This window comes from Columba livia, chromosome 23, assembly GCF_036013475.1.
Source record: "Columba livia isolate bColLiv1 breed racing homer chromosome 23, bColLiv1.pat.W.v2, whole genome shotgun sequence".
Lineage (NCBI taxonomy): Eukaryota > Metazoa > Chordata > Aves > Columbiformes > Columbidae > Columba > Columba livia.
In genome coordinates, this window is record NC_088624.1 from 1476141 (window position 1) to 1498676 (window position 22536).

Here is a 22536-nt window from a genome sequence, read left to right on the forward strand (position 1 = left end):
CCTGTTAAGGGAATATGGAACCTGCTCTGTGCTGAATTGCATCGCCATTGTTTGGTTGGTTTTTTTAATTAATCCACTTGAACATTTGTGCTAAAACTTGATTTTGTTGAGCTTGATGTTTGATTTCGTGTTACTGCTCCGTGACGTGGACGAGCTCTGAAGAAATGCAGAGTCATATTCAGGTTGATAACTGGAAGCGGTTGCGCCGTTTGCTCTCCTCGTGTTTACAGGAACCCTACGGATAAACCAGTCAAGTAGTTTTCAACCAGTAGGAAGCAAGAGCATGCAAAGTCCCAGCTGTCGCTTCTCTCGCACGATGTGGGGACAGGAGGAGCTGAGCCGCACCGTCCGCATCGCCAGACGGCGCTGGGAGCGGCTGTGGCGCGGTGGGTTCTGCCCGTAACGCGAGCGCTGCTTCGCTTTGCACCGCGCGGTCGTTACGGCCACGAGGACTCCGCTGCCGAATTCTGCCCCTTTTTAACGCTGGGAAGCAGCTTTTTGAGCAGGCGCCTTGTTGGCGACGCTTGTTTGGAGCAGCGCGCGGCGTCAGGAGCGGGGTTTGAGAGGAACAACGCGGTGGCACCGGGTGGAATCGTCTCGTAGCGCAGCGACCTCGGCTGCAAAACCCCAACCGCACAACACCCGGCGCTCGCTTGTATGTAACACCCGATTTAACCTCTTACCGCAGGAACGGAGATCGCAGTGAGTTCATTGCACCAAACGTATTTCAAACGCCGACGTCCTCGTCTTCCTTCCTCTGTGCGCAGAGCCCCCGGAACCCGGCGCGCGCCGAGTCGATGCCCAACGTCGGCAATGGTGTCGCGGTGCTGCCGCCGTCCCCTGGTTGTGTTCTTGTCAGGAGCTTTGACAACCTGCTTTGGTAGAGGGAAGATTTAAGGGCTTCAATTCTAGTACTGCAGAATAAAGGAAGCATTTTATAACTCGCTCAAAAGTCGGCTTGTCAGACGAGTGATATTTCCAAACTATAGACTCTACGATGTTTATTCTTCGTGCCAGTGTAACGTGATGGACTCATTCGGATTGCACTGAGAGCAAAATAAGGTCCTGACGTCTTTCAGACTCTGAGACGGTAACTACCTGGGCAATGGAAATACTGGTCTATGCATATTGATACTTCTCCAGTTCTCACAGTACTTGTAAATCAGAGTTTACAGGACTTGTTCTGGTGTGGCGTTCGGGTTCATAACGTCTTGTGTGTCTGTTGATATTCCTGTACAGTTTGGACTTTCCTCGGTCTTTAGCCCCGTGCAGCGGCATGTCCTGCGTTGGGCAGTGGCTTTTAGTATTGGTCCTATTATTATTTCCCCTCCGTTAAGTACAACAGGCTTCCTTCTCTCCAAGCTTGCAAGGAGACCGTTCCTTGGAGGACAGAGAAAATACATACCGCAGGTATTTATAAAGCTGTACATGAATGCATGTCTTAACGTAGTTCAATATTAATACGGTGAGTGCCAAGACTTGCGGGGCGCTGCTCCGTGACTCGAAGGAGAACACGCGTTCCCTTCTGGGTTTGAGCGCGTCCCGGTCCCCCAGGACGGCGGCACCGCGGGTGAAGCTGCGGTGGCTTCGTCACCTCCTTTAGGGACATGGGACTCTCGTTTCTGCCCGACAAATCCGCTTGGTGTGCGGTGAAGGAGCGTTGCCGTTCACGTGGCTTCATTCAGCCATTTGTTGGTGTCTGGAAGGAACCGATGGCAAAGCCCTTCGAACAAGCGGAGTTTCTGGGAGTCGGTGTTTGTGATTGTGGAAAGGTTTATTTCTCGGTGTAAGAGCCTTTGGAAGGAGAACGGTTGGTGCTCCGGCCGATGGGCCGTACGGAGTCAGCAGAGCCCGGGGGCTGGGATCACACAGGGTGGTTGTGCGGGGGGTCTGTCAGCAGATGGGACGGACTCGATTGCTGTTGGGCAGCTCGGTAGCTGCTCAACAGTTGTTGGTTTCATCTGTGAAATCTGTGAAATCCAGGGAAAATGTGGAGCGGGTGACGTGGGGCTCTGGTGTCGTGAGAGATGAGGAACCATCGGACCACACGCTGTCCCTCCAATGGCGGGTTTTTCACCCAACGATGACACCGGCGGTGCCGTAGGGATAGTTCGAGTGAAATGCAGCTGTATTCAAATGAAAATGGACACAATTTCATACATTAAAAACAAAAAGGCCCCATAGGGTCGGTGCGGGGGGATAACTGCACGTGCAGTGGTGTGACCGCTGGACCACAACGCCTGTGGTGGTTTTTTCCTTGTGTAGATTCACTTTACCAATCGGATGCTGTGTCAGCTCCACCGGTTGTGCGGGAGCAGCGAGAGGGTCCTTTCCTGAAACACCGAACCCGAAATCGGCCATGAAGCCCACGAAGGTGCTTCTGGCCGCTCACTTTGATGGGCTCCTCGTTGTTTGGGCTCTTTGTTTGGGCTCCTCGTGCTGCCCAGGAGAGGACGTGGGTTGGTTTGTGAGCTTGGGAATGTTGCTGCAGAGCTGGATCCTTAGCGCTACAGGCTCCTGACTGTTGTGTAAATACATTAATGCGAATTGGGGGAGGAGAAAGGAGAATGTCTCGGGACAGCAGTGTTATTGTCCGTGGAATATTGCACGTGTCTCAGCTTTCCGTGTGTGAGGGGATCCGGAGGGAAAGCTGCTGGGCTGGTGTGTTGTTTCCATAGGGAAACTGGGCTCCGCGTCCCTCGTCAGCCCATCGAATGACCAAAGTGTTTGGACCACGCGGTGGTTTGCTCTTGTTTTTTCTTTCGAAATGGCTTCCTCGGTGTCAGAAAGAACTGGAGACGCTCACTCGCCTTCGAGTGGATGCTTTTCATCCCGTCGCAATCCGTGCCTTGTACCCTCCCCTCTCCTCGAGCGAAAGGGCGGCTCGCGTGTCCCCCGGCTCGGTGTGGGCTGGTCGTGGTGCCGCGGGGCTGGCGGGGGCTCCGGCACCCCCCGTTCTGTGTGTTCTGGAGACGTCCCCGTTGTCCCCTCGTCCCAGGGCAGCAGGACCCGCGCGTGGCTTTGAAAGACGTGGGTAACGCTTCGCTTTCCTGCGCCCGGGCTTTCCCAGCGCCGCGGCGCCGGGTGGGACTGTCCCTGCGTGGGGTTGGGCGGCTTTGCGCTCTAGCACAGACCCTGCAAGGTTCTGCGGTGAAACGCGAGCGGGTGCTGAGCCGCAGCATCATCTGCACCGCGGTGTTAGCTAAGCGGAGCTTTGGGAAGCCGGAGTTTGGTGGGAGAGCTGCCTCTGGTCCCCCGGCTCCCTCCCAACAGCTCCGGCTTTAAAGACACAAGTTGCATGAAGCAACGCTGGAGGGGCTGAGCGCGAAGCGGCAACCCGAGCGCCTTCCCCGCATGCTCGTCCGCTTTGCTGTAACACCGCGGCGGAGCCGTCGCGGCAAAACCGGGTGCCGACGTGAAGCCAACTTGGAGAGGATGTATAGCCCGCGCTGCAGCGTTTATCTGAATGGAGTTCGGCACGGTTACCTCAGTGTAAATATCTTGACCCTTTCCCGCGGGAGGAAAGGGGTCCTGCATGGAGCAATCGCTGTCCCCATCGCTTTGCCAAACGTCATCCTCTCCAGACGGGCTTCGCATCGCTGTGAGCACCGTCCCCCGCGCACCCTGACCTTTCTAGGATGTGAATGGTAAAACAAATGTGAATACCTGTTGTTTACTTCATTAGGCATAATTCATAATGATGTGTTTATATGAAGAATATCACAGACTGAAGCAGAACCATATGCAATTGGTTTACTTTATTATAAACTGTATATGATGTACAAACTAATAAAAATGTAAAACGACGACAGTCTCCCTGTTGTTCTTGAACAGGCAACTAAAGATATTCCAGCGGTGCGTGTCAGTGCTGGATGTGACCCGGAGGGAGAGGGGCTGGCCTGGGCAGCCGAGCTCTGATGGAACAAACCCGCGTGAGCTTTAGCAAAGGCCCGAGCTGAACATGGGGAGCTACCAAGGCTTTGTCTGTTGAACGAATACAAGTGTGGGGGCGTATATATGATTTTTTTGTTATAATTTGTCATTGTAACAGCAGGAATTACTCTGTTCGTCACCTTGCAGAGCGTTTGCCCCATCGGCCCCCGCGCTGGTTCCGGTGCAGACACGAGCCCAGCACACGCTTGGCAAACACAGTGAGTATTTACAGACGTTAACACGGGGTTAATTCACTATCCGGTTCAAACACTGAGCTGTAGCGTGAGTTTTGTCCTGACCTGGATGCGTTAGCTTTGTGTTACGGTAAATAGTGACCACACACACACGGAGCAATGGGAAACGGGCTGGCTAAGAGAAAAAAACATAAGTTTCGCTAAAACAGTTTTAATAACAGAAGTGCTCGATCATTAACTGCTGTCCAGCCACCGGTTTAGGTTTGAGTTACGCGGTTATATCTCCACTTCCTACATTACAAGGTTACAGCCGTCCTACCTTAACATTCAAGTGCATTAGAGAAAAGTAGTAAAATCTTGCATGAAGTACGGCTCTGTACTTCAGACATGATTTTAGTTCCTATAGAATCAGATGGAAAAGACGTTAGTCCATCTCTTCCACCCCCTGCCAAGGCAGGTTGTTCCCTACGGGCCGGGGACGCCGGTGCAGCCCTCCCTGGTGTGATGGATGCGGGAACCGAATGTCCCCCCCGTGTGTCGCTGCTTTCCCTTTTCTGGGTGGTTTCGTTGGTTTTGCTTTGCTTCTGGCCGCCGTGCAGCGCGCACATGCAAGCATGAACCAGCTGCAGAACCGACCTCTGTGGGTGCTGAACCGCTCGACAGAAACGATGCACAGTTGAGGTCTCGCTCATCTTTAACCCGGTGATTCAGCCACGGTGGCCGATGTTGGGGAGAAGGGGAGAGACGGTCACGGTTCCCTCGGCGTCGGAGCAGTTCTGCGCAGGCTCTGGTCTGCGACTGCTCGTGGTGCCGACAGGTAAAGACCTAACGATTGTGGTTCAGAGGGAGGTTATAAAAGACCTGGGAGATCTTCCTCCAAGGAAGAAAACAAGCAGAAGACCGGGGTTAGTTCTTGCCACAACTCTTCCCTTAGAATACGCTCAGCAGCGCTTCAGTGACCTGCGTTTGCTTGTTTTCTTCCTCGTCCTGAGGCCGGTAAACTCCCTCCCCAGAGGCTTCACGCTGGGGTTGGCAAAGGGTTTACTTTAGTACAGGTAGAATTATTTCTCTTTACACTTTAACAGGTTACAGGAGTTACTCGCCTTTTAAAACCCAACCAACAAGCCAGCTGCTGCTCCTAGATGATGGTGCAGGAGCTAAAAGCAGAGCCCCGTTTGTTGGTGCTCTGCGTTGGCACAAGTTTCCCCTTCCCGTAGTAACCTGAGAATATCGCCTTCACATCGATCTTTTTCGACAGGACGAGCATCCACATACCGTTATTGAAATACAGCAGCTTCCCCCCTCCGATTTCCCCCACTTCATCCCCTTTGTTCCCGGCCTTTTCCAGCTTCACGAACTCCAGCAGATCCAGCCCGGTCTGAACGGCCTCGACGCCGCTGGCGCAGCCCAGGGTGACGTGGGCCCGGCTGCCCCGCGGGAGGTTGTCGGCGGGCGCGGTTTTATCGGCGTCCGCGGGCCAGAGCAGCAGCTGCTGATCGCTCAGCTCCACGCGGGCGCCGACAGTTTTTGTGGTGACGAACAGGGCGGAGATGGACAGCGTGAAGCCTTTGCCGTAAGCAGCTTTCACAGCCTGGGCGGAGAGGGAGACAAAGCCAGAGCTCAGCTCTAAGTCCCCGCACACAGGTGGGGTTTGCTGTGCGTGGCTTTACTGTCCCTAAGCTCGGGGTCTTGGCTGATCATGGCACCTCTTGCTTGGACATATAACCATGCTCAACTAGCGAATCATGGCCTGAAGTTCCCGCTCCGTGAATTCAGAGCTGGTTACACCTTTGCCCTTCACAAACTCCAATATCTAACTTGGGCTCATCCCTTTTGAAATAATTGAGCTGAAGCGCAAATACCTTATTGGAGAATGACAGAATAGTTTGGGTTGCAAGGGACCTTTAAAGGTCATCTAGTCCAAGCCCTGCAGGGACATCATCAACAAGATCTTAATTAATCATTCAAATCAAGCTCCTGGAGCTGATGCTGGAAGTCGGGGGGACAGGAGAGGAGCGTTTTGTGTGGAAACCAACAGGGAAGATTCACCATCTCTCCCACAGTTCTGACTCTGTCCCTGTAGTCGCCCTCTTGGCTCAAAGCAAAACCACGTCCCCACCCCCCGAGGGGCCTGGGTGTCCCCTGTTGGGACAGGGGTTAGAACTGGTTTTATGGGGAGCAGCCGGAGCCCCGCACCCACCTCTTGCTGTGCGTATTCCTCGGCTCCCGCTGCCTTCCCGAAGTCGGTGTATTTTGCGGTGCAGTGCAGGACCCCGGGCGGCCTCTTCACAAAGTAGCTGGTGAGATCTATCTTTATTTTGGGATCTTCGATAGCAGAAGCAACTGCAAACACAGGTAAAGAACATTACAATCCCCCCGGTGTCACCCCATGTGCCTGAAGTCCCATCTCAGCTTCCTGCACCAACCCGTCCCTTGTGTTTTATCTTACTGCTGGATGGGTAAATAAAACTGCCCAGGGTAACAGAGGATGTAACCAGAAAGCAGAAGCTTCTGTGCATTGTTGTACCAACCCCCAAAGGGACAGGGGGGTTCGGTCCTTCCCTTTTCTGTCCAACCTGAATGTCCCGGCCCCAGCTCCCCCAGCTCCATAAACCTCTTAGGGAAAACTTCATTTTACAACAGCAACTTTATCACTATGGGAAATGCATTTGGAGCTTTGAACAGCTTTTCTCGTTGCTAACTTTAACTAGAAATTCTCTTTAGAAGCCAACCGAGCTTGTTCAGTTTGCTGAGTGTTAACATTTCATCACCCCAGTAAGAACTTGGCAAGATGCTTCTATACATACAGTATTTACTCTCCTTTTTGAAGGCTTTGAGACTCCCAAGCTCATCCAAGAAGGCCTGGCCAGCCTTCCTCAGGATCTCTGAACTTCTTTTGCTCAAAAACCACCCGAAATACATGGGCAGGAATTCCTTCTCCAAGCTGGGCTTCATCTTCTTCAGCTCTTCCACCGACAGTTTCCATTGATTCTTGTCCTTCAGCTGCAAACAATCCATTCGCCACTGGGTTTTGGGCTCGGCAAAGATGACTTTGTAGCGGTATTTGTCAGCGATATCGAAGAGCTGGTCCAGCCGTTCCCTCTCGTGGTGAGTGTCGTCCAAAACGATAACGCTGATATCTCGTTTGCAATAGTCAACTAGATCCTCATCCACCTTGGAATATTCTTCAGGAATGGTGCTTCTTATCGAAGGTGTGATTTTGTAGTTATCGACCGAGATGACCTTGCAGGCATCTTTATACCTCTCCTGGATAGCCTGGGCCAGGGTGGACTTGCCGCTGCCGGGCAGCCCTCGTAAAATGAAGAAGGTTTTAGATTCTTTGACCGTGGAGACGGTGTCTTCATCGTCGAGGAAGGGGAAGTGCAAGCTCTCGGGTCTTTCTTTGGCTGATTGAGTAGACATTTTCCTAAATATCTTAGGCAGGAACGTGTGACTCTTCTTTGAGAAGCCTCTGTTCTGAAACGCAAGAAGAAAGTGTTTTGCAGGCTGGTGACCCGGCAGGGGCCACCTCGACCCCCCCAGCGCCACGTTCTGTGTGTCCCCGTCTCACCGGGAGCTCAACACGCGGCTCCAGCCCGACCAGGAAGGGGAAGTTTTACCCATCACGTGGCAGCTGCTGCGGTTTCACGGGCACCACGAGCTGCTGGTACAAGTGTCCAATTTATCTCTGAGCTATTTAAATGAACACGGGTGGGTGGTGGATAATGAGGGTGCAGCGTGGGGAACTCCACCCGAAAACCAGCACCCCGAGCGCCTCACAGGGGAATTCGGGCTCCTCTAGTGATTAAGAGCAACTGAAATCGCTTCCGGTCAAGGCAAAACCTCCCAGCAGCTGCTGAGCTGAACACGAAAGTGAAACCAGCGTTCCCGGCAGCACAGAAATGTGTTTGGCAGCAGGAAAGAAACCAGCTGTGCGAGTTTCTAATAGAACCAACTGGGTTTTGGGTCAATATGTGACCTCTCCGGGTCCCCTCGCCCACAACCTGCACCTGCTCGCGTGCCGGCAGCCGCGGGGTGATGCTGAAGGAGCAGGTTTTGCCTTTGATGCAAAAAATCAAGGGGTTTTATGTATTACATACACACTCCGCCCACGGTAGAAAAATACGGCTTTCCTGTTTGTGGGGTGAAAACATCATTTCCAAAACAGCTGTTCAGTTGGTAAACTCTTCTATCGCTATTCCAGAATGTGGAGGTGGCTTTTGGTTCCAAAGCGCCCTGGTGCCAGAACCTCATTGTTTTTGATGGTCGTGTTGGGCTGCCCGGGGTCAGCTATGGCACGGTGGGACGGTTGTGCCCGCTCCCAAAATGGGGTTGGAAGAGCGAAGACCACACAGCTCTCCTGGGACCCCCACATCGTTTTCCCCATGAATTCGAGGCGCCCAAGTCACCGTACAAGAGGCAGGTGATGGCATGAGCCACCTGCCAGAGCTGCAAGTGTCCTGTTTGCCAATGGGGACAAGCAGGACAGGCCCCGGGTGCGAGGGAAGGTTTGGGCTGGGGTTGGTCTTTGGCTGAAGGCAGCTGCTGGCCATCGCAATAACTGAGGCCGCTTTTCAACGGCGCAAACAAAAGAACAATAATAGAAAACACCCTTCAGCCCCATTGTTCAGCGGCCAGCTTGGAGGATAATAGTGGCCTTCACGGGTTGGGGACACGGACAATGGTCCCACACAGACCCGCCTCGGCGGAGCGGGGGCTCCCCGGGCGGACAATCCCCCATTCAGCCCGCGCCCCGTCCCGGCCCTCCCCGCTGTCCCCACAAAGCTCCCGCTTGTCCCCACGGGCTCTCCTGGAGGGAGCGACGCTCCGGGATGGCTCCGGGCAGCCCGGTACGCCCGGGATGGAGCCGCTGCGCCCCCGGCTTTACCGCTGGGACCCCCAAACACTGTTCCCAGGGTCCGGCTGTATCCCGTACCCCCCCTCCCCGCACCCAGCACCCACGTGTGGGCGATGCCGCCGGGCGCTTCTTCCCGTCCGGGACACGAACCCCGCGGCCCCCACTTACCATGGTGAGGGCAGCGGCTCCGGGGCGGCCGCCGGTGCGGAGCGGGGAAGCGGCTCTGGGGCGGGCGCTGCCGCGGTCCCTTTCATAGCACCGGATCCCCCCCCGAACCCCCGTCCCGGCCCCGCCCGCGGCTGCGCAGGCGCTGGAAGAGCCGGGGGACGGACCCGGGAACGGGGGGCAGGACCGGGACCTCCCCCGGGGGTGGCGGAGCTGGGATCCCGCCGCGGTTGTGCCCGTTGCGGGACAGCGTGGGGAGCGGCGGTGCCGGGGGGCGCGGCGGAGGAAGCGGCGGGTACCGGGTTCGCAGATACGAGGGAGTCGGGGTTACCGGGAGAGCTCGTGTTTTCAAGGCGGGGGGTACAGCACAACGCGCCCCCGCAGCGCCGCAGGACGGGCTGCGCTACCCCGGTGCCGGGTCCGGCTGATTCCCGTCACCTCACGGTTCTTCCTGCCTCTCCTTTTCCCCTTCGTTCTCCTCCTTTTCCCCTTCGTTCTCCTCCTTTTCCCCTTCGTTCTCCTCCTTTTCCCCTTCGTTCTCCTCCTTTTCCCCTCTGCTCTCCTCCTCCCCTCCCCTCTCCTTCTTCTCCTCTTCGCTCCCCATCTCCTCCTCTTTGCTCTCCTCTTTAATTTCTGGTTCGTTTCCTCCTTCTTGGCTGTCTCCGGGTTCTTCTTTATAATTCCCGGCTGCTTCTTTTTGCTTTTTATCACCTTTGCTCTTTATGCTTAGTTCACTTTCCCGTCTGTATTTCTCGAGGCTCTTTTTTGAGGTTTCAGGGCTGAAATCGCGCTCTGGGAAGGAAAAAAAGGCAATTTTAAACCAAGTTCCAGCACCGAGCCAGCGGTAGGGGACGAGAAAGCCCGATTCCCGCCCTCCATCACCACCATTAGAAAGCTCCCTTCTATTTTCTGTCTCCCAGGACGCAGTTTGTGGGGATTTAAGGGGCTGAGCTGCAGGGTCGGAGGTGCCGGACACCCGGGTGGTGGCCACGGGGACACCGGGGGACACCGGGGAGGTGCCGCCACCTCCTGCCCGGGCCGGGAATAGCCCCGAGGCGGCCACGAATTCGGTGCTTTCGCCGAGATTTTCATTCAATACTTGTAAGGAAATCAGTATTTATATACAATGTGGATTCTAAAGCGCAGCTGATGTTTTTGAAGATCTCAGCGCTGCGGGTCTCGTTTATTCACAGCCACGTTTTGAAACGATTTTGCTTCTGACAGCACCCACAGTTCTGTGTTCTGGGCGCTGGAGCTGCTTTCGGTGTAATTAAAAGCAGTTTTCTAAATGGGTGGCACTGAAGGGTGAAACCAGGCTCCTTCACTGTTACCAAGGCTGCGTTGATATTACTGACTTTGGTTTATACCAGCTCAAGGTTATCGTTCCAGAAAAGGCAAGTGGGGAGTTGGTATATTTATGGGGTGCTGAGATCTAAGTGACAACTACCTTTAGCAGAGTAAGCTTCCTTTGCTTTCCTTTTTCCTCTCAGCTCTTTGATGAAGCTTTTACTCACATCGTCTAAGGCCTGCAAGTGATACAGGTTATTAATAAAAGCTCTAGAAACGCAGTTACACACCTAAGCTTTTCCTGTTTTGACCTCTGCTATCACTACCATGAGCTTTGTTTCTCCCAGCAGTGGTTACTACCCATTAATATCCCTTATCAAATATCTCCTGCCTTGAAGATTCCATCTCTCGCGCTATAATTTTTCTTCTGGCAGGAGAACAGGCTCTGCTGGAGCTCTGGAGCCCCAGGAGGGATCACCAAAAGGCAACTGTCTGTGTCAGGTGAGCTCAACCTGGTGAGCCAGGTGTGGTCCCATCACCCCCAACCCGCAGTTGGGTCAGTGAACACAGGCTCACAGAACACGCAGACTGTCGGTTCACAGGACACCGGACGATAGTTCCATCTGACTTCCTGGTGCTGCCCCGAGCTTCTCTCCTCTTTGCAACAACCCACTTACAATAACGATGGCGTCCTGAGCAGCTTCGTTGCGAATAAATGTCGCCTTCTCAAGCGCTTTTTCAAAGGTGATGATCGCAGACCAGTAATTCTTCAAGTTTACTGTCACAGGCAAATGAAAACATCTATGTTAACCCAAGATCAAGAGAACAACACCAGTTAAGCAACTCTGCAATAGGTCTTGATCTGAGTGGTTACTTTAGCTGTTAAATCTGAGGTGTTTTCACTAAGATCTCAACAGACAGGCTGTATCCATCCCTAGAACAAAATCGGTACTGATGCCTTTACCTTGTGCTTGTGCTATGAGCACATAAGCGTGGAGCTGCCACTCGACGTTTCCCTCCTCATCTGCCGACTGCAGGGACATCTGTCCATACGTTTGGGCTGCTTCAGCTTTATTCAGCTCGAGGTAACACTGGCCAATTTCATGGAACAGCCAGGTCTTCTCCAGGCTGGATTTTGCCAGCGGAATCTTCTCCTCCCAGCTTCACGCAGAGAGCAAGAAAGGCAAGAAACGACTCTCAGTGTGTGCAGTTATCATTGCAACTACTGATTCTATAAACAAAGCGTTGCAGGTACGGTGGGTGTGAAAAATGTCACAGCCCCCCTTGCTTTGCTAGCGGTGTGAATAAACGGAGAAGGCAGCATCTGTTAAATCCAAAACACAACCTTACGCCTCTTTTGGTTTAGTGTTCATACCTTTCAATAGCTTGCTCGAATTTGCCGATTCTGGCGTAAACTCTGCCAACGTTATCAAGGGCTCTGGACAAGGCATCCGGCAGTTTGCTGTGTGGAGAAGAAGGAGAAATCATAGTGGCTGAAGTCTTGTTCCTGATCCAGTCTGCGCTTTCTTCAGCCTTATCTGTTTCCTTCGGTGCTCAACAGGCTAAGTGTTGAGAGTTAAAGGCCTCATGGCAGGCTGGAAGTCTTAAAATCAAGATAGAGTTTTGGTTTTGTCTGCAGCTGTTGCAGCTGACTCCCCGTAAGACACAGGGGAAACGGTTTAGCAGGAGAGAGGCAGAAATTTCTTAAATCAATATTAAGAAATGAATTAATGAACTGAATTAATGAAAATGATAAGCAATAAATCACTTACACTTTAAAAGCCCTATGGCAAAAAGTAAAACTAAAACAACTTCAATTCAAGCAGCTGTTCAGTGTGTTCTCCTGTGCTTTGCAAAACCTTTATTAAATCTTAAGGCTAGATTTAGTTTCATTCTGTTTTAGCTGAAAGAGCTGCAGAATGTGTTCTGTATGGGCAGGTAACTGTACCTCTTTGGCAAATATTTTACGCCTGCTATCGTGGTTTGAAGGCGAATTATTTGAAAGGAAAATGTAACAGAAAACTTGTGTATTTGGGAGCTTTCCTGAGAAGGAAGCGCATCCTAGAGGCCAAAGTGCCGAGACCGGGACTTGTGTTCTTTGCTTTGCTCCAGCAGAGACTGAGCTGTGCCACGTGCTCTAGGTCCTTTAAAGATAAGAAGTCACTGGAGACCACAACGCTTGGGCAGAGTCTGAATGTGTTGCCCTGTTAAATCTCCAGGTGATAATCACAACATTACCTGATGCTAAAACACCTTAACAGGGGGGTTTTCCTTCTCTTTCCTCCTCATCCATCTGAACCCCTCAGCACTTACTTCTGCCTGGCCAGTGCCAGGTCCACTTTGTGGCTTCGCAGAGCCGCCTCCATCTGGCCCATCTCGAACCGCGCGTTCCCCATGCAGCTGTGGAGGTTTCCAATGATCTCGTTCTTGTTGGGAACTTCATCATCTGACCACCCCTGGATTGTTTTGAGCACACGCTCGGCTTTCCTGCAGCTTTCTTCAGGGCAATCGCCGCTCAGCACTAGAGACAAAGAGGAAAGTTTAATGCTAATGTGTGGACACAGTGATTTTGGGAAGTGAGACTAAGCGCAGTTCTATAAGCCTCAGACTAAGCTTGGGGAAGGTTAGAACTCCAAACTCTTCATGCATCTCCTCCTCCGATCTCCAAGAAACCTGTCCCTGGGAGATGGTGCTTCTGATGAAGTTCTAGCTCTAGTACTTGGGGTTTTGTCTCCTAAATCAGCCCCTTGCGCTTCGCTGGTGAGCTCTGCTCTTTTTAACCAGGAATTGGACCGCAGGGTGTTTCTGACACAACCCTCACCAAGCTGGTGTAGTTTAAAAGAACTGAATTGCAGTAACAACTAAATTGTTTTCCCTGAGTTGTAAATATGTAGCACGGGACAGAAAAAGAGACAAAAGTGGCTGAATTACTCCTTCCAAACCACTGGTTTTCAGCTTCTTCATCTCTCTACAATGGTGGTTTTGAACTATAGAAATTATTAACTTTAGCGGCCGGCATTGTCTCAATAAAACAACTTCTGCTTACCAGAGCAGGGGCATTTGCTGGCTTCGGTATCTAAGTGATGTCCTGAAAACCAATCAGCAAGACCTCAAGTACAGGAAAAGCTGAGAAAAAAACGTGTTGGATTCTGTGTCTAAGAAAGTGTTGGGAAGGGTGAAGAATACAAAAGCAAATATTCCCCCAAAACTACCTATTAGTGTTTGTTAGTACTCGCACCGCTTCTGTTGTTCTGAACTGTAACTAATAATTACATGTGCCAATCATCATTCTCTTACTGCTTCCAGCCAGGACACCTACACATGTCGATGTCCTCCATGTTCTTCACGATGTATCTGCTGATTTCAGCCGGTGTTTGTTTCTTGTCCCGGATCCACATTTGCTGCCTGAGCTTGCGCTCCCTCACACGGGCATAAATCGGCTTCTGCTGCTGCCAGAATTTGCTGCACGTGTCCAGGTAGGAAATACCGTCCGAAACCAGGTCCGCGACTTTGATCCCCTGCCTTGTGCTGCTCTCCATCAAACCTGAACATAAGAAGGTAAGACCCAGGGCAGTGTTAATGTATCTGCGAAGCTGCAGTTCGGTGGGGACTGTGTGTGGTTTTCTGCTCTGATAGTGCACCTGAGAACTGATGTGATTACAGTATCACAGTATGTTTGGGATCGGAAGGGACCTCAAAAGATCATCTAGTCCAATCCCCCCATGGAGCAGGAACACCCAGATGAGGTTACACAGGAAGGTGTCCAGGCGGGTTGGAATGTCTGCAGAGAAGGAGACTCCACAACCCCCCTGGGCAGCCTGGGCCAGGCTCTGCCACCCTCACCAGGAACAAGTTTCTTCTCAAATTTAAGTGGAACCTCCTGTGTTCCAGTTTGAACCCATTATCCTTTGTCCTATCACTCGTTGTCACCCAGAAGAGCCTGGCTCCATCCTCATGGCACTCACCCTTTAGATATTTATAAACATTAATAAGGTCCCTCCTTAGTCTTCTCTTCTCCCAGCTCCCTCAGCCTTTCCTCACACAGGAGATGCTCCACTCCCTTCAGCATCTTTGTTGCCCTGCGCTGGACTCTCTGCAGCAGTTCCCTGTCCTGCTGGAACTGAGGGGCCACAGCTGGACACAAGATTCCAGGTGTGGTCTCCCCAGGGCAGAGCAGAGGGGCAGGAGAACCTCTCTGACCTACTGACCACCCCCTTCTAACCCACCCCAGGTACCATTGGCTTCCTGGCCACAAGGGCCCAGTGCTGGCTCATGGTCACCCTGCTGTCCCCAGGAACCCCAGGTCCCTTTCCCCTACACCGCTCTCTAATATGTAATTTCCCAACCTATACTGGAACCTGGGGTTGTTCCTGCCCAGATGCAGGACTCTACACTTTCCCTTGTTAAATTTCATCAGGTTATTCCCCGCCCAACTCTCCAGCCTGTCCAGGTCCCGATTAGGAGGGAAGTTACGGAAAACTCATTGCTGTGGCGTATTCTGTGTGTTTTAGTGAGCGGGAGGGGCTGTTCCCAGCCCCTGTAGTCACTGATAAGAGCCAAGAAGGGGCCCAATTAACGGGAGGCAGCAGTGATGGGCGACGATGAGCTGGACAGAACGGTCGTATGGGGCATTTGTACTGAAATGGCACTTTGGAAAGTGTTGTGGATTAGAGCACAAGATGGAAATGGAGGCTTTTACATGCCTGGAAAGCAGGGAGCCCGCATGTATTATTAATGTTAGTAACAGCATAAAACCTGCGAGAAGACTATCTCTGTAATCACTTCTCCATCACTGGGTAAAGAGTTCCCTAGAAACATGACTGAAGGGGAATCACCTCTCTGCCTCGATCTAAAATAAGATACTTCTTGAAACCCCACATCTGGATCTGAACAGCATTTATAATGAAACCACAAATGAGTTACAGTTTATAAGCAACGCTTTGCACTTAATGCAAGCGTCAGTGGAATTCATCGTCGTGACAGAAGTTAATTTGTGACGATGCTGTTTCTGCTTTTTTTCATCAGTATAGATTGCTTGGAGTTTATTTATTGATACAAAAACCTGCCAGTTAATAGGGAAGGAAATGGAGGCAAACGTAGTTATGAATATTGGATCTGGCTCCAAAATACCTGTGCTCTCCAGACACCTGCCTCTCCCATGACCGCTGCAAGCACCATGTGCTGCGTGAGTGCTGATACAAATAAGAGTGGTCGTGGAGGTATAAAATAAGGGAAAAAAGAACCTTTTTAGAAGGAATATTTAGTTTAAAACAATGGAAAAATACCTTTATCCTTGAGCAACTTTTCTAGATAGGCCTTGTCAGCATAGAGCTCTCCGAGAAGCTGTCGCTCTACTTTTTGATTCCTCACTGGCTCCTTTTTCTTTGTCTGTTTTTGATCCGGAGTCAGTTTGACTTGGAGCTTCTGATTTGCTTGTCTGCTCTACAGCAAGAGAAAATGAGGACAGTTGGGGGAGATGAGTGGGGAACGTTAGAATTAGCAGAAATCTGTTCACACTCCATATAAGCAAAAAGGTCTCACCAATAGCTTTGGTCATGAGCAACTGAAATTTGGAACCTTATAGTGCTCCCTCGCCTCTAGGAACAGAAGAGGGGATTATAGGAAGAGCAAGCATTCTTGTATTGCTCTGGAGGGTTTCCTTCAGGGGACCACCCCGACATTAAGCAATCGAGAAAGCGTCCATTAGCAAAAATGGGAAGCTTAAACATCAGGTGAAAGCAAAGTAAATATTGTAGATAAATGGACCGTGGCTCTGACCTCAGTGCGGTTACTTATTAACCTGTGACAGGTGATCAGCGACACCCCACAGGAACAGGCTGGTACAGACATTTCAAGCCAGGCTTTGTTTCCCTGTGGTTCCTCTTCCCCATCTCTTTAACTTTTGTGTAGCTGGAGCCAGAACTGCATTAAAACAGGTGCATAAATGCTCTTGGAAGGCATCGGTGTGGTTCCTGCACTTGGAAGACGCTTCACTAGACCAGCCGTGTCTGCATCCGTGTTGCTGCAGAAATATTAATCCTCTAATGCCTATTTCAGAAAGTATTAGCATTATAATAAATCAAGTTAGTTGATAAAGCAAGAGCACTTCAGCCTGTACCTCTGCCTGCCTGCTTATAAAGCACAAATCCGCTTTATTCTCCAGTTTAACTGAGGATGGACCTGCAAATAGAGAGAAAACACTCGTTAGCGTTCAAGAACAGCAGCGCAGAAGCTTTAGAAATTAAAATGACCATAAATGCGCCAAGTCTATAACGTCCCGTTTGAAATGAAGCTTTCTACAAATTATTTCAAATGAAATAGGTGGATGTTGGTGCGTTCTGTAAGCAGGGAATACAGCGCTCAGATGCAGCTCCTCTGGGGATTGTAATGGCTGATTTCACGTGGCACCAGGGGGCTCCCGTCACACTGAATTTTCCTACAGACACAATCTGTGTGGAAAGCGGGGAAGGAAAAGGACGGCAGGTTCTCCTGAGGGATCACGGCTGAAAACAGAAAGATCATAAGCACAGGGATCTCCAGCAATGCGGAGAGTTGTTTTAAAGTGCGCTGGCATAAGGGCAAAACTCCCGTTTCATTTGCACTCTGCCATCCAGCTCTGCTATTCACATTGCACGCTGGAAGTGGAATAGAAGTGACAAACTGCTCTTTTTAGGCCTGGTCGGAAGGGAGGAAAGAGCTTCGCATGCTGTTGTAGGAGATTTCCTTCAGCAAGGCAACGAGGCCACGACCGTGATGTGAGTACATGTGGTATCATGGAAGGCAGGTGCTTCTGAATCTAAAGCGCACTCAGTAACACAGTTTTGGGGATGTGTGTGTGTTTCTCAACTATTTAAACATCTAGATCAACCGCTGATGTGTTGTCTTGCTGCTTTTCCCCTGCATCTAGGAATTATAGGTTGATTTAAAATACATCTTGGTTTTAAATCTGTTCATCTGCCTACAGCGCTGATGCTTGAAGGCATTTCAAGCCCTTATATCAAGCATGGGAACCATCTCAGCTGAGAGCTGCAAAGATATCTGGGCATTTCTACTAGGCTAAGGAAGCAGCAGAAATGGAGGAAAGCAAGATCTGGAAATTTTCCCTGTTTTATTTATAAAAATATATCATGTATGGAAGAGTTTTGGGCTTTTCACAGCTGGGGCATGAAGTTGATCCGGGGCGCTGGAGGTGGGCTGAAATGTTGATATATTTGAATGATTGTTTTGGGTGTCGGGGCGCGCGAGGCGGTTGAAAGGCTGGGCCGGGGGGGGGTTGGCCCCGGGGATGCGCCTGGGCAGATCCCAACCAGCCCAGCGGGTTCTCCCGCGCGCCGGCTGCTCCGCGCAGGTCACAGGCGTGGCCGTGCGCCCGAGAGCGGCTGCACGTCCGTCCTGCCTTCGTTAAAAACAAGTTTCTCTTTTAGTGAATTTTCCTGTCAGGTAAAGCTTTGGTATTAGCTGCGTTTTCCTGGAGAACCAGATGCATGTTTTGGTAAACGTAGCAATGGAATGCGAGGTTATTGATAACCATGGATGTACCTCTTGCGAGAGGGGCAATGAGAAACAGGTGACCAAGGAACTGACCAACTGAGTATAACATCCCATTCATGTGATAATTCATATAAAAGTGGGAGATCATGAGGATCTTGCCCTTTTCCTTCCTTCCCTTTTCCTTACGGCCAACATTAGGACCTTGTGAGTCGTCCCTGAAAGCTGAGGCCTAGTGGGAGACTGAATCCAGCTCCGGTTGGCTGCAGAGTCCAGTCCAGGACTTCGGGTGCCAGTTCTGCAGTTGCTGGGACTTTCAAGGTTGGTTTTGTATATTTTGTATTGTTTTCTCTATTCTTATTAGCAGCATCAGTAAAACACTTTTAATTTTTCCAACTCTCTTCTCTCTGTCCTCCTTTCCCTCCCAATTGTCTGTCAGTGTGAAGGGGCAGAGAGAGGGGAAGGAGGGGCATAGGGGGTTAACAATGCATCTGCCACGGTTTTGTCACTCTGCAATCAAAACCTTCGACAACGTCCCGTCCCTGCTTGTCTGCGTATAAGGACATTGCTAAGAGAAAAACTAAGGGGAAAGGGACAAGTTTTGCGTTTGAACATCACTGGGTCCTTGGCCTTTCCTGTCTCCCCCAGGACTCCGTTCTGTGATTTAAGCCAGAAATGATGAAAGCTCCATTGCAAAAGTCAGCGGTTTCACTGGGCTTGTGCAACGTAAGCTGGAGGAAAGTCAGGATCCCGGGAAGGCCGGGCTCGGGCAGCAAGGCAAATTCCACAATAAACCTTGAATATTAGGATACAGAACCCAGAATGGATTCTGTAATCAGCAGGGCTGTAAGTAGACGAGCTGCTCTGTTCTGTATCACCTACATCATCTCATGGTGACTTTGGAAATTTAAGTTAGTGTTAATTTACTTACATAACCAAAGTTATTAGATACTGTGTACAAACAGGCATTCAGCATAGAAAAAAAAGAACAGGGCTGTGCTCTTTTTGGTGATTCCTGGTTTCATTTGAGAGTGACCACTGAGCACACAAATCCAGAAGCAGAGAGATTGCTGTTTCAGGGGCCTTTGTGTGGCAATTTCGCCATCAGCTGCGCACCAAACAGCTTCTGGCTGTGCTTGCCGGGGCCATAAAATAAACCATCTTACTTCCGATGCAGTTGACAATTGCCTCCTGGGATTTCTCAATACCCAGCCGGAACTTCTGCAGTTCGGGACGTAGTCTGTAGCCTCGATGATAGAACACTAACGCAAACTCAAAATCACCCATGGTGTATAATGTCTCGGCTTTTTGGTAAAGACCCTAAAATGACATTTGGGAAAAAAAGAAAAAGCATGTAAAAGAGAAAAACAAACTTCAGATATCTCAGTTAACTCCCCGCTAGGAAGGAGTGAGATCCCTGTGAGATCCCTGTGCTATTGCAATCTGCATACAAGAAATCAGATCCTAAAACTCTTTCTCAGTTGTTGTCCAAGCACCTCCACTTCTCTGGAAGCAAGAAAAACCTCAAGAGTGTGTTTAGAGTTGTCTGTTTCTACACAAAACTGCCTCTCAGACCCTCCAGACTTTCACAGACCGGTCCTTGGCTACCCCAGCCATTGTCACTTCCCGCTATTTACCTTGGAGAACGTTTTGTCGTTTTGGAGAGAAGCTTCAGCATCTTTCAGGGAGTTTTGTGTGTCCCCAAGCCTCAGGTAACACTCTGAGCGGGCAACGAGAGCGTACCTGTCTCCTGGTCGCAGCTTCAGCGCCTGGAACGCGGCAGATGTGGATACGGCGTCAGCGCTGGCTCAGCAGCACAAATACACACAAGCACATTTATTTGATGCAGCATGCTGCGTCCCTACGTTCCTACGAGGATGGAGCCAGGCTCTTTGCATCACAACTAATGATAAGACAAGAGGCAATGGGAGGTTCCATTTAAATTTGAGAAGAAACTTCTTCCTGGTGAGGGTGGCAGAGCCTGGCCCAGGCTGCCCAGGGGGGTTGTGGAGTCTCCTTCTGTGCAGACATTCCAACCCGCCTGGACACCTTCCTGTGTAACCTCATCTGGGTGTTCCTGCTCCATGGGGGGATTGCACTGGATGAGCTTTCCTGGGCCCTTCCAACCCCTCACATTCTGGGATTCTGTGAGGCCACCACCTCCGAGTGCCACCTCCTGCCCCCCCGGTGGCCCTGGGTGCCCTCCTGCCGTCCCCACCCCCCCGCTCCGCCACGCCTCACGTTGTTGAGGTAGATCAGGGCCTTCTCGTACTCGCCGCGCTGGTACAGCAGCGTCCCCTCGGCCATGAAGCTCAGGAAGGTGCCGCCCTGCACGGCGTGCGCCTCCATGGCCGCTCCGACGCCGTCGCTTGGCAACCGCTGCCTGGCAACAGCCGGCTCCCGGCGCAGCGCGAAGCCCCGCCCAGGGTGTGACGTCAGGGTAGCGCGCCCGCCTAGGTTTCCCGCGCCCCGGTAAGGAGTTCCCGCACTCCCGCGGTGCCTCCGAGCGCGGCCCCGGGAGCGGCTTCCCGGGCTGTACCCCCGGCGAGGCGGCACGGCAGGGCACGGCAGGGCACGGCAGCTCGCTGCTTCGGAGCGGGCGCGTTGCTCCGGCCGTGGGGCCTCCGCCAGCCGCGGGCCGGGTGTCTCCGGTAACCGCAGCCGAGCGTTGGGGCGGCCCGGCTGTGCCGTTAAGGGCGAGTCCGCGCAAGCACGGCGGTGCGGGGGCGCGCCGCGCGGGCCGGTCAGGGGTGCGGTGTAAGTAGGACACGCGTGGGTGGTGACAGGTGCGTGGAGAGGGGTTGCGCTGCTTGGGAGGGAAGGAAATACAAAATGCACGTTTTCCACCCAAATGTGCGCAGGCTCTGAAGCACCAGGCGCTCGCGGGGTCTCGCACGTCTCTCCTGACCCAACCTGCCCAACCGCCAGAGGATCTGGCGCCCGTTGGGGTTTTGTCCTTACACCCACGTTTCCAAAGCCCTGCGCTGGAAGCACAGCCAGAAAAAGGGGTGTGGGAGCTCCCACGCTTGGTAAAGCTGCGTTGCAGAACGATCGTGCGAGTCCTTCTGCTGAACAGGTTCCTCTGCTCGACCAGGTCACAAGCCGGTGCCTGCTACGGGGGTTTTGCCAGGGCAGCCCACCGCCTCTCTCTGGAATAGGCATATCTGGTAATTTTTGGTGTTTGCTGGTAGCTTGTGGTACCGGTTTCATCACTGCAGTGTCCAATCTTGGACGAGCAAATCACAGTATCACAGTATCACAGCATGTTTGGGATTGGAAGGGCCCTGGAAAGCTCATCCAGTCCAGTCCCCCCATGGAGCAGGAACACCCAGATGAGGTTACACAGGAAGGTGTCCAGGCGGGTTGGAATGTCTGCAGAGAAGGAGACTCCACAACCCCCTGGGCAGCCTGGGCCAGGCTCTGCCACCCTCACCGGGAACAAGTTTCTTCTCAAATTTAAGCGGAACCTCTTGTGTTCCAGCTTGATCCCATTACCCCTTGTCCTATCATTGTTTGCCACCGAGAAGAGCCTGGCTCCATCCTCATGGCACTCACCCTTTATATATTTATAAACATTAATGAGGTCCCCCCTTAGTCTCCTCTTCTCCAAACTAAAGAGCCCCAGCTCCCTCAGCCTTTCTTCATAAGGGAGATGCTCCACTCCCTTCAGCATCTTGGCGGCTGCGCTGGACCCCCTCCAGCAGTTCCCTGTCCTTATTGAACTGAGGGGCCACAACTGGACACAAGATTCCAGATGTGGTCTCACCAGGGCGGAGTAGAGGGGCAGGAGAACCTCTCTCGATCTACTGACCACCCCCCTTGATGAATGATGAATGGGAGATGCTGCTGTTTTTCTCCTCCTATCAGCGACTGTAGTCTTGACTTCATTTTGGCCTTGGGTGAGACCCTGCCAAGATGAATGTTTGAAGCGATTTGTTCTTGCCAAATGACTCAGAGCGGGTGTGGTGTGTCTGTCCTGTTGGGAGCCTGTGAGATTTCACTTCGCCATGGGGAATTTCAGCGCTGGTGCTGGATTCTGGATGCGGCTCAGGAATGACGTGCCTGTCCTCGCTCCGTGGCTGCTGGGACGGGGCTGGGTGCTGCAGTGGGGGGGAGGCTGGGTGTCGCACTCGGGCGGTGAGATAAATGCCGGTTGAGTGGGAGGCCAGTGTCACACAGCCCTGTCCCCAGGGGTCACGTTGCTGATGCGTGCTTCAGTCACAGGAAATACGAGGGGAAAAAATCAACGTGCAATGGATATTTCTGGCAAGCAGATGAGATGTCTGCCGTTAGAGGCTTCTTACAAAACAAGCGGGGCAGTCAGGAGCGGGAAGGTGGGATGGCTGTGTCCTGCCCAAGGCCTCGCAATGCCTCAGAAGTGTCTTCTTGCCCTGTTTGGTGTCTCTGATCTGTACGCCCGCTGTCCTGCGTGGGTGAGAGGCACCTGCTGGCTGTGTCCCTGAGGATCGCGCTCCGGGCTGCTGGTGATGTACGCAGGTGATGCTCCGTGCCAAGCAGGGCCGCTCTGCCGCTCCCCACCGTGGGCACCACCGCAGTTACGCCACCCCCGTGGGAGGTTTCACAGCTGCCCCAGTGCTGAGGAAGGAACGC

At 52.1% G+C, this 22536-nt stretch overlaps 3 protein-coding genes and 1 long non-coding RNA gene across 8 annotated transcripts in view; 2 read left to right on the forward strand and 2 right to left on the reverse strand.

Moving 5' to 3' along the window:
- Positions 1 to 3743: 3743 nt before the first annotated feature.
- On the reverse strand, positions 3744 to 9305 carry CNP (2',3'-cyclic nucleotide 3' phosphodiesterase). 2 transcript variants are annotated; one of them, XM_065039378.1, is made up of 4 exons: positions 9154 to 9305; positions 6935 to 7604; positions 6328 to 6470; positions 3744 to 5718 (listed from the first exon to the last, which is right to left on the reverse strand). In XM_065039378.1, the coding sequence occupies exons 1-4, from the start codon at positions 9154 to 9156 to the stop codon at positions 5266 to 5268; spliced, it is 1269 nt and encodes a 422-aa protein (XP_064895450.1). In that variant the 5' UTR covers positions 9157 to 9305; the 3' UTR covers positions 3744 to 5265. The 2 variants fall into 2 exon arrangements, with proteins under 2 accessions (XP_064895450.1, XP_064895451.1); XM_065039379.1 differs by having other exon boundaries at positions 6935 to 7599; positions 9154 to 9273.
- A 9-nt stretch (positions 9306 to 9314) lies between these two features.
- On the forward strand, positions 9315 to 11408 carry LOC135576091 (uncharacterized). 2 transcript variants are annotated; one of them, XR_010467715.1, is made up of 3 exons: positions 9315 to 9452; positions 10872 to 10938; positions 11025 to 11408. It is a non-coding gene; the product is annotated as an uncharacterized LOC135576091 (long non-coding RNA). The 2 variants fall into 2 exon arrangements; XR_010467716.1 differs by having other exon boundaries at positions 11040 to 11408.
- ODAD4 (outer dynein arm docking complex subunit 4) lies at positions 9478 to 21120 on the reverse strand. Its single transcript, XM_005513373.3, has 12 exons — positions 20167 to 21120; positions 19563 to 19694; positions 19092 to 19245; positions 16556 to 16617; positions 15723 to 15879; positions 13757 to 13981; positions 12751 to 12958; positions 11813 to 11899; positions 11402 to 11598; positions 11115 to 11215; positions 10598 to 10676; positions 9478 to 9942 (listed from the first exon to the last, which is right to left on the reverse strand). The coding sequence occupies exons 1-12, from the start codon at positions 21085 to 21087 to the stop codon at positions 9590 to 9592; spliced, it is 2676 nt and encodes an 891-aa protein (XP_005513430.2). The 5' UTR covers positions 21088 to 21120; the 3' UTR covers positions 9478 to 9589.
- The window catches only part of ACLY (ATP citrate lyase), a 29972-nt gene continuing 24551 nt past the window's right edge, over positions 17116 to 22536 (forward strand). The window contains exons 1-2 of one of the 3 annotated variants that reach the window (XM_065039180.1): positions 17116 to 17192; positions 18127 to 18246. The gene's annotated coding sequence lies outside the window, so the exon portion shown is untranslated. Of the gene's footprint in view, positions 17193 to 17794; positions 18005 to 18126; positions 18247 to 20344; positions 20398 to 22536 lie in introns of those variants that run through there. The other 2 variants (XM_065039179.1, XM_065039178.1) reach the window with 2 other exon arrangements.

What these genes read in the sequence shown, in the direction of transcription:
- CNP (XM_065039378.1), bottom strand. An exon ending in CAAAAAGGAGAGTAAATACT is followed by an intron (nt 6,471 to 6,934) that starts GTATGTATAGAA and finishes CTGTGTTTGCAG; the next exon opens with TTGCTTCTGCTATCGAAGAT. An exon ending in AGGAATACGCACAGCAAGAG is followed by an intron (nt 5,719 to 6,327) that starts GTGGGTGCGGGG and finishes CTCTCCGCCCAG; the next exon opens with GCTGTGAAAGCTGCTTACGG.
- ODAD4 (XM_005513373.3), bottom strand. Translation starts at nt 21,087, where the DNA reads ATGCCTATTCCAGAGAGAGGCGGTGGGCTGCCCTGGCAAAACCCCCGT. An exon ending in TTATAAGCAGGCAGGCAGAG is followed by an intron (nt 15,880 to 16,555) that starts GTACAGGCTGAA and finishes CTCTTGCTGTAG; the next exon opens with AGCAGACAAGCAAATCAGAA. An exon ending in CTGGCACTGGCCAGGCAGAA is followed by an intron (nt 11,900 to 12,750) that starts GTAAGTGCTGAG and finishes TTCTCCACACAG; the next exon opens with CAAACTGCCGGATGCCTTGT.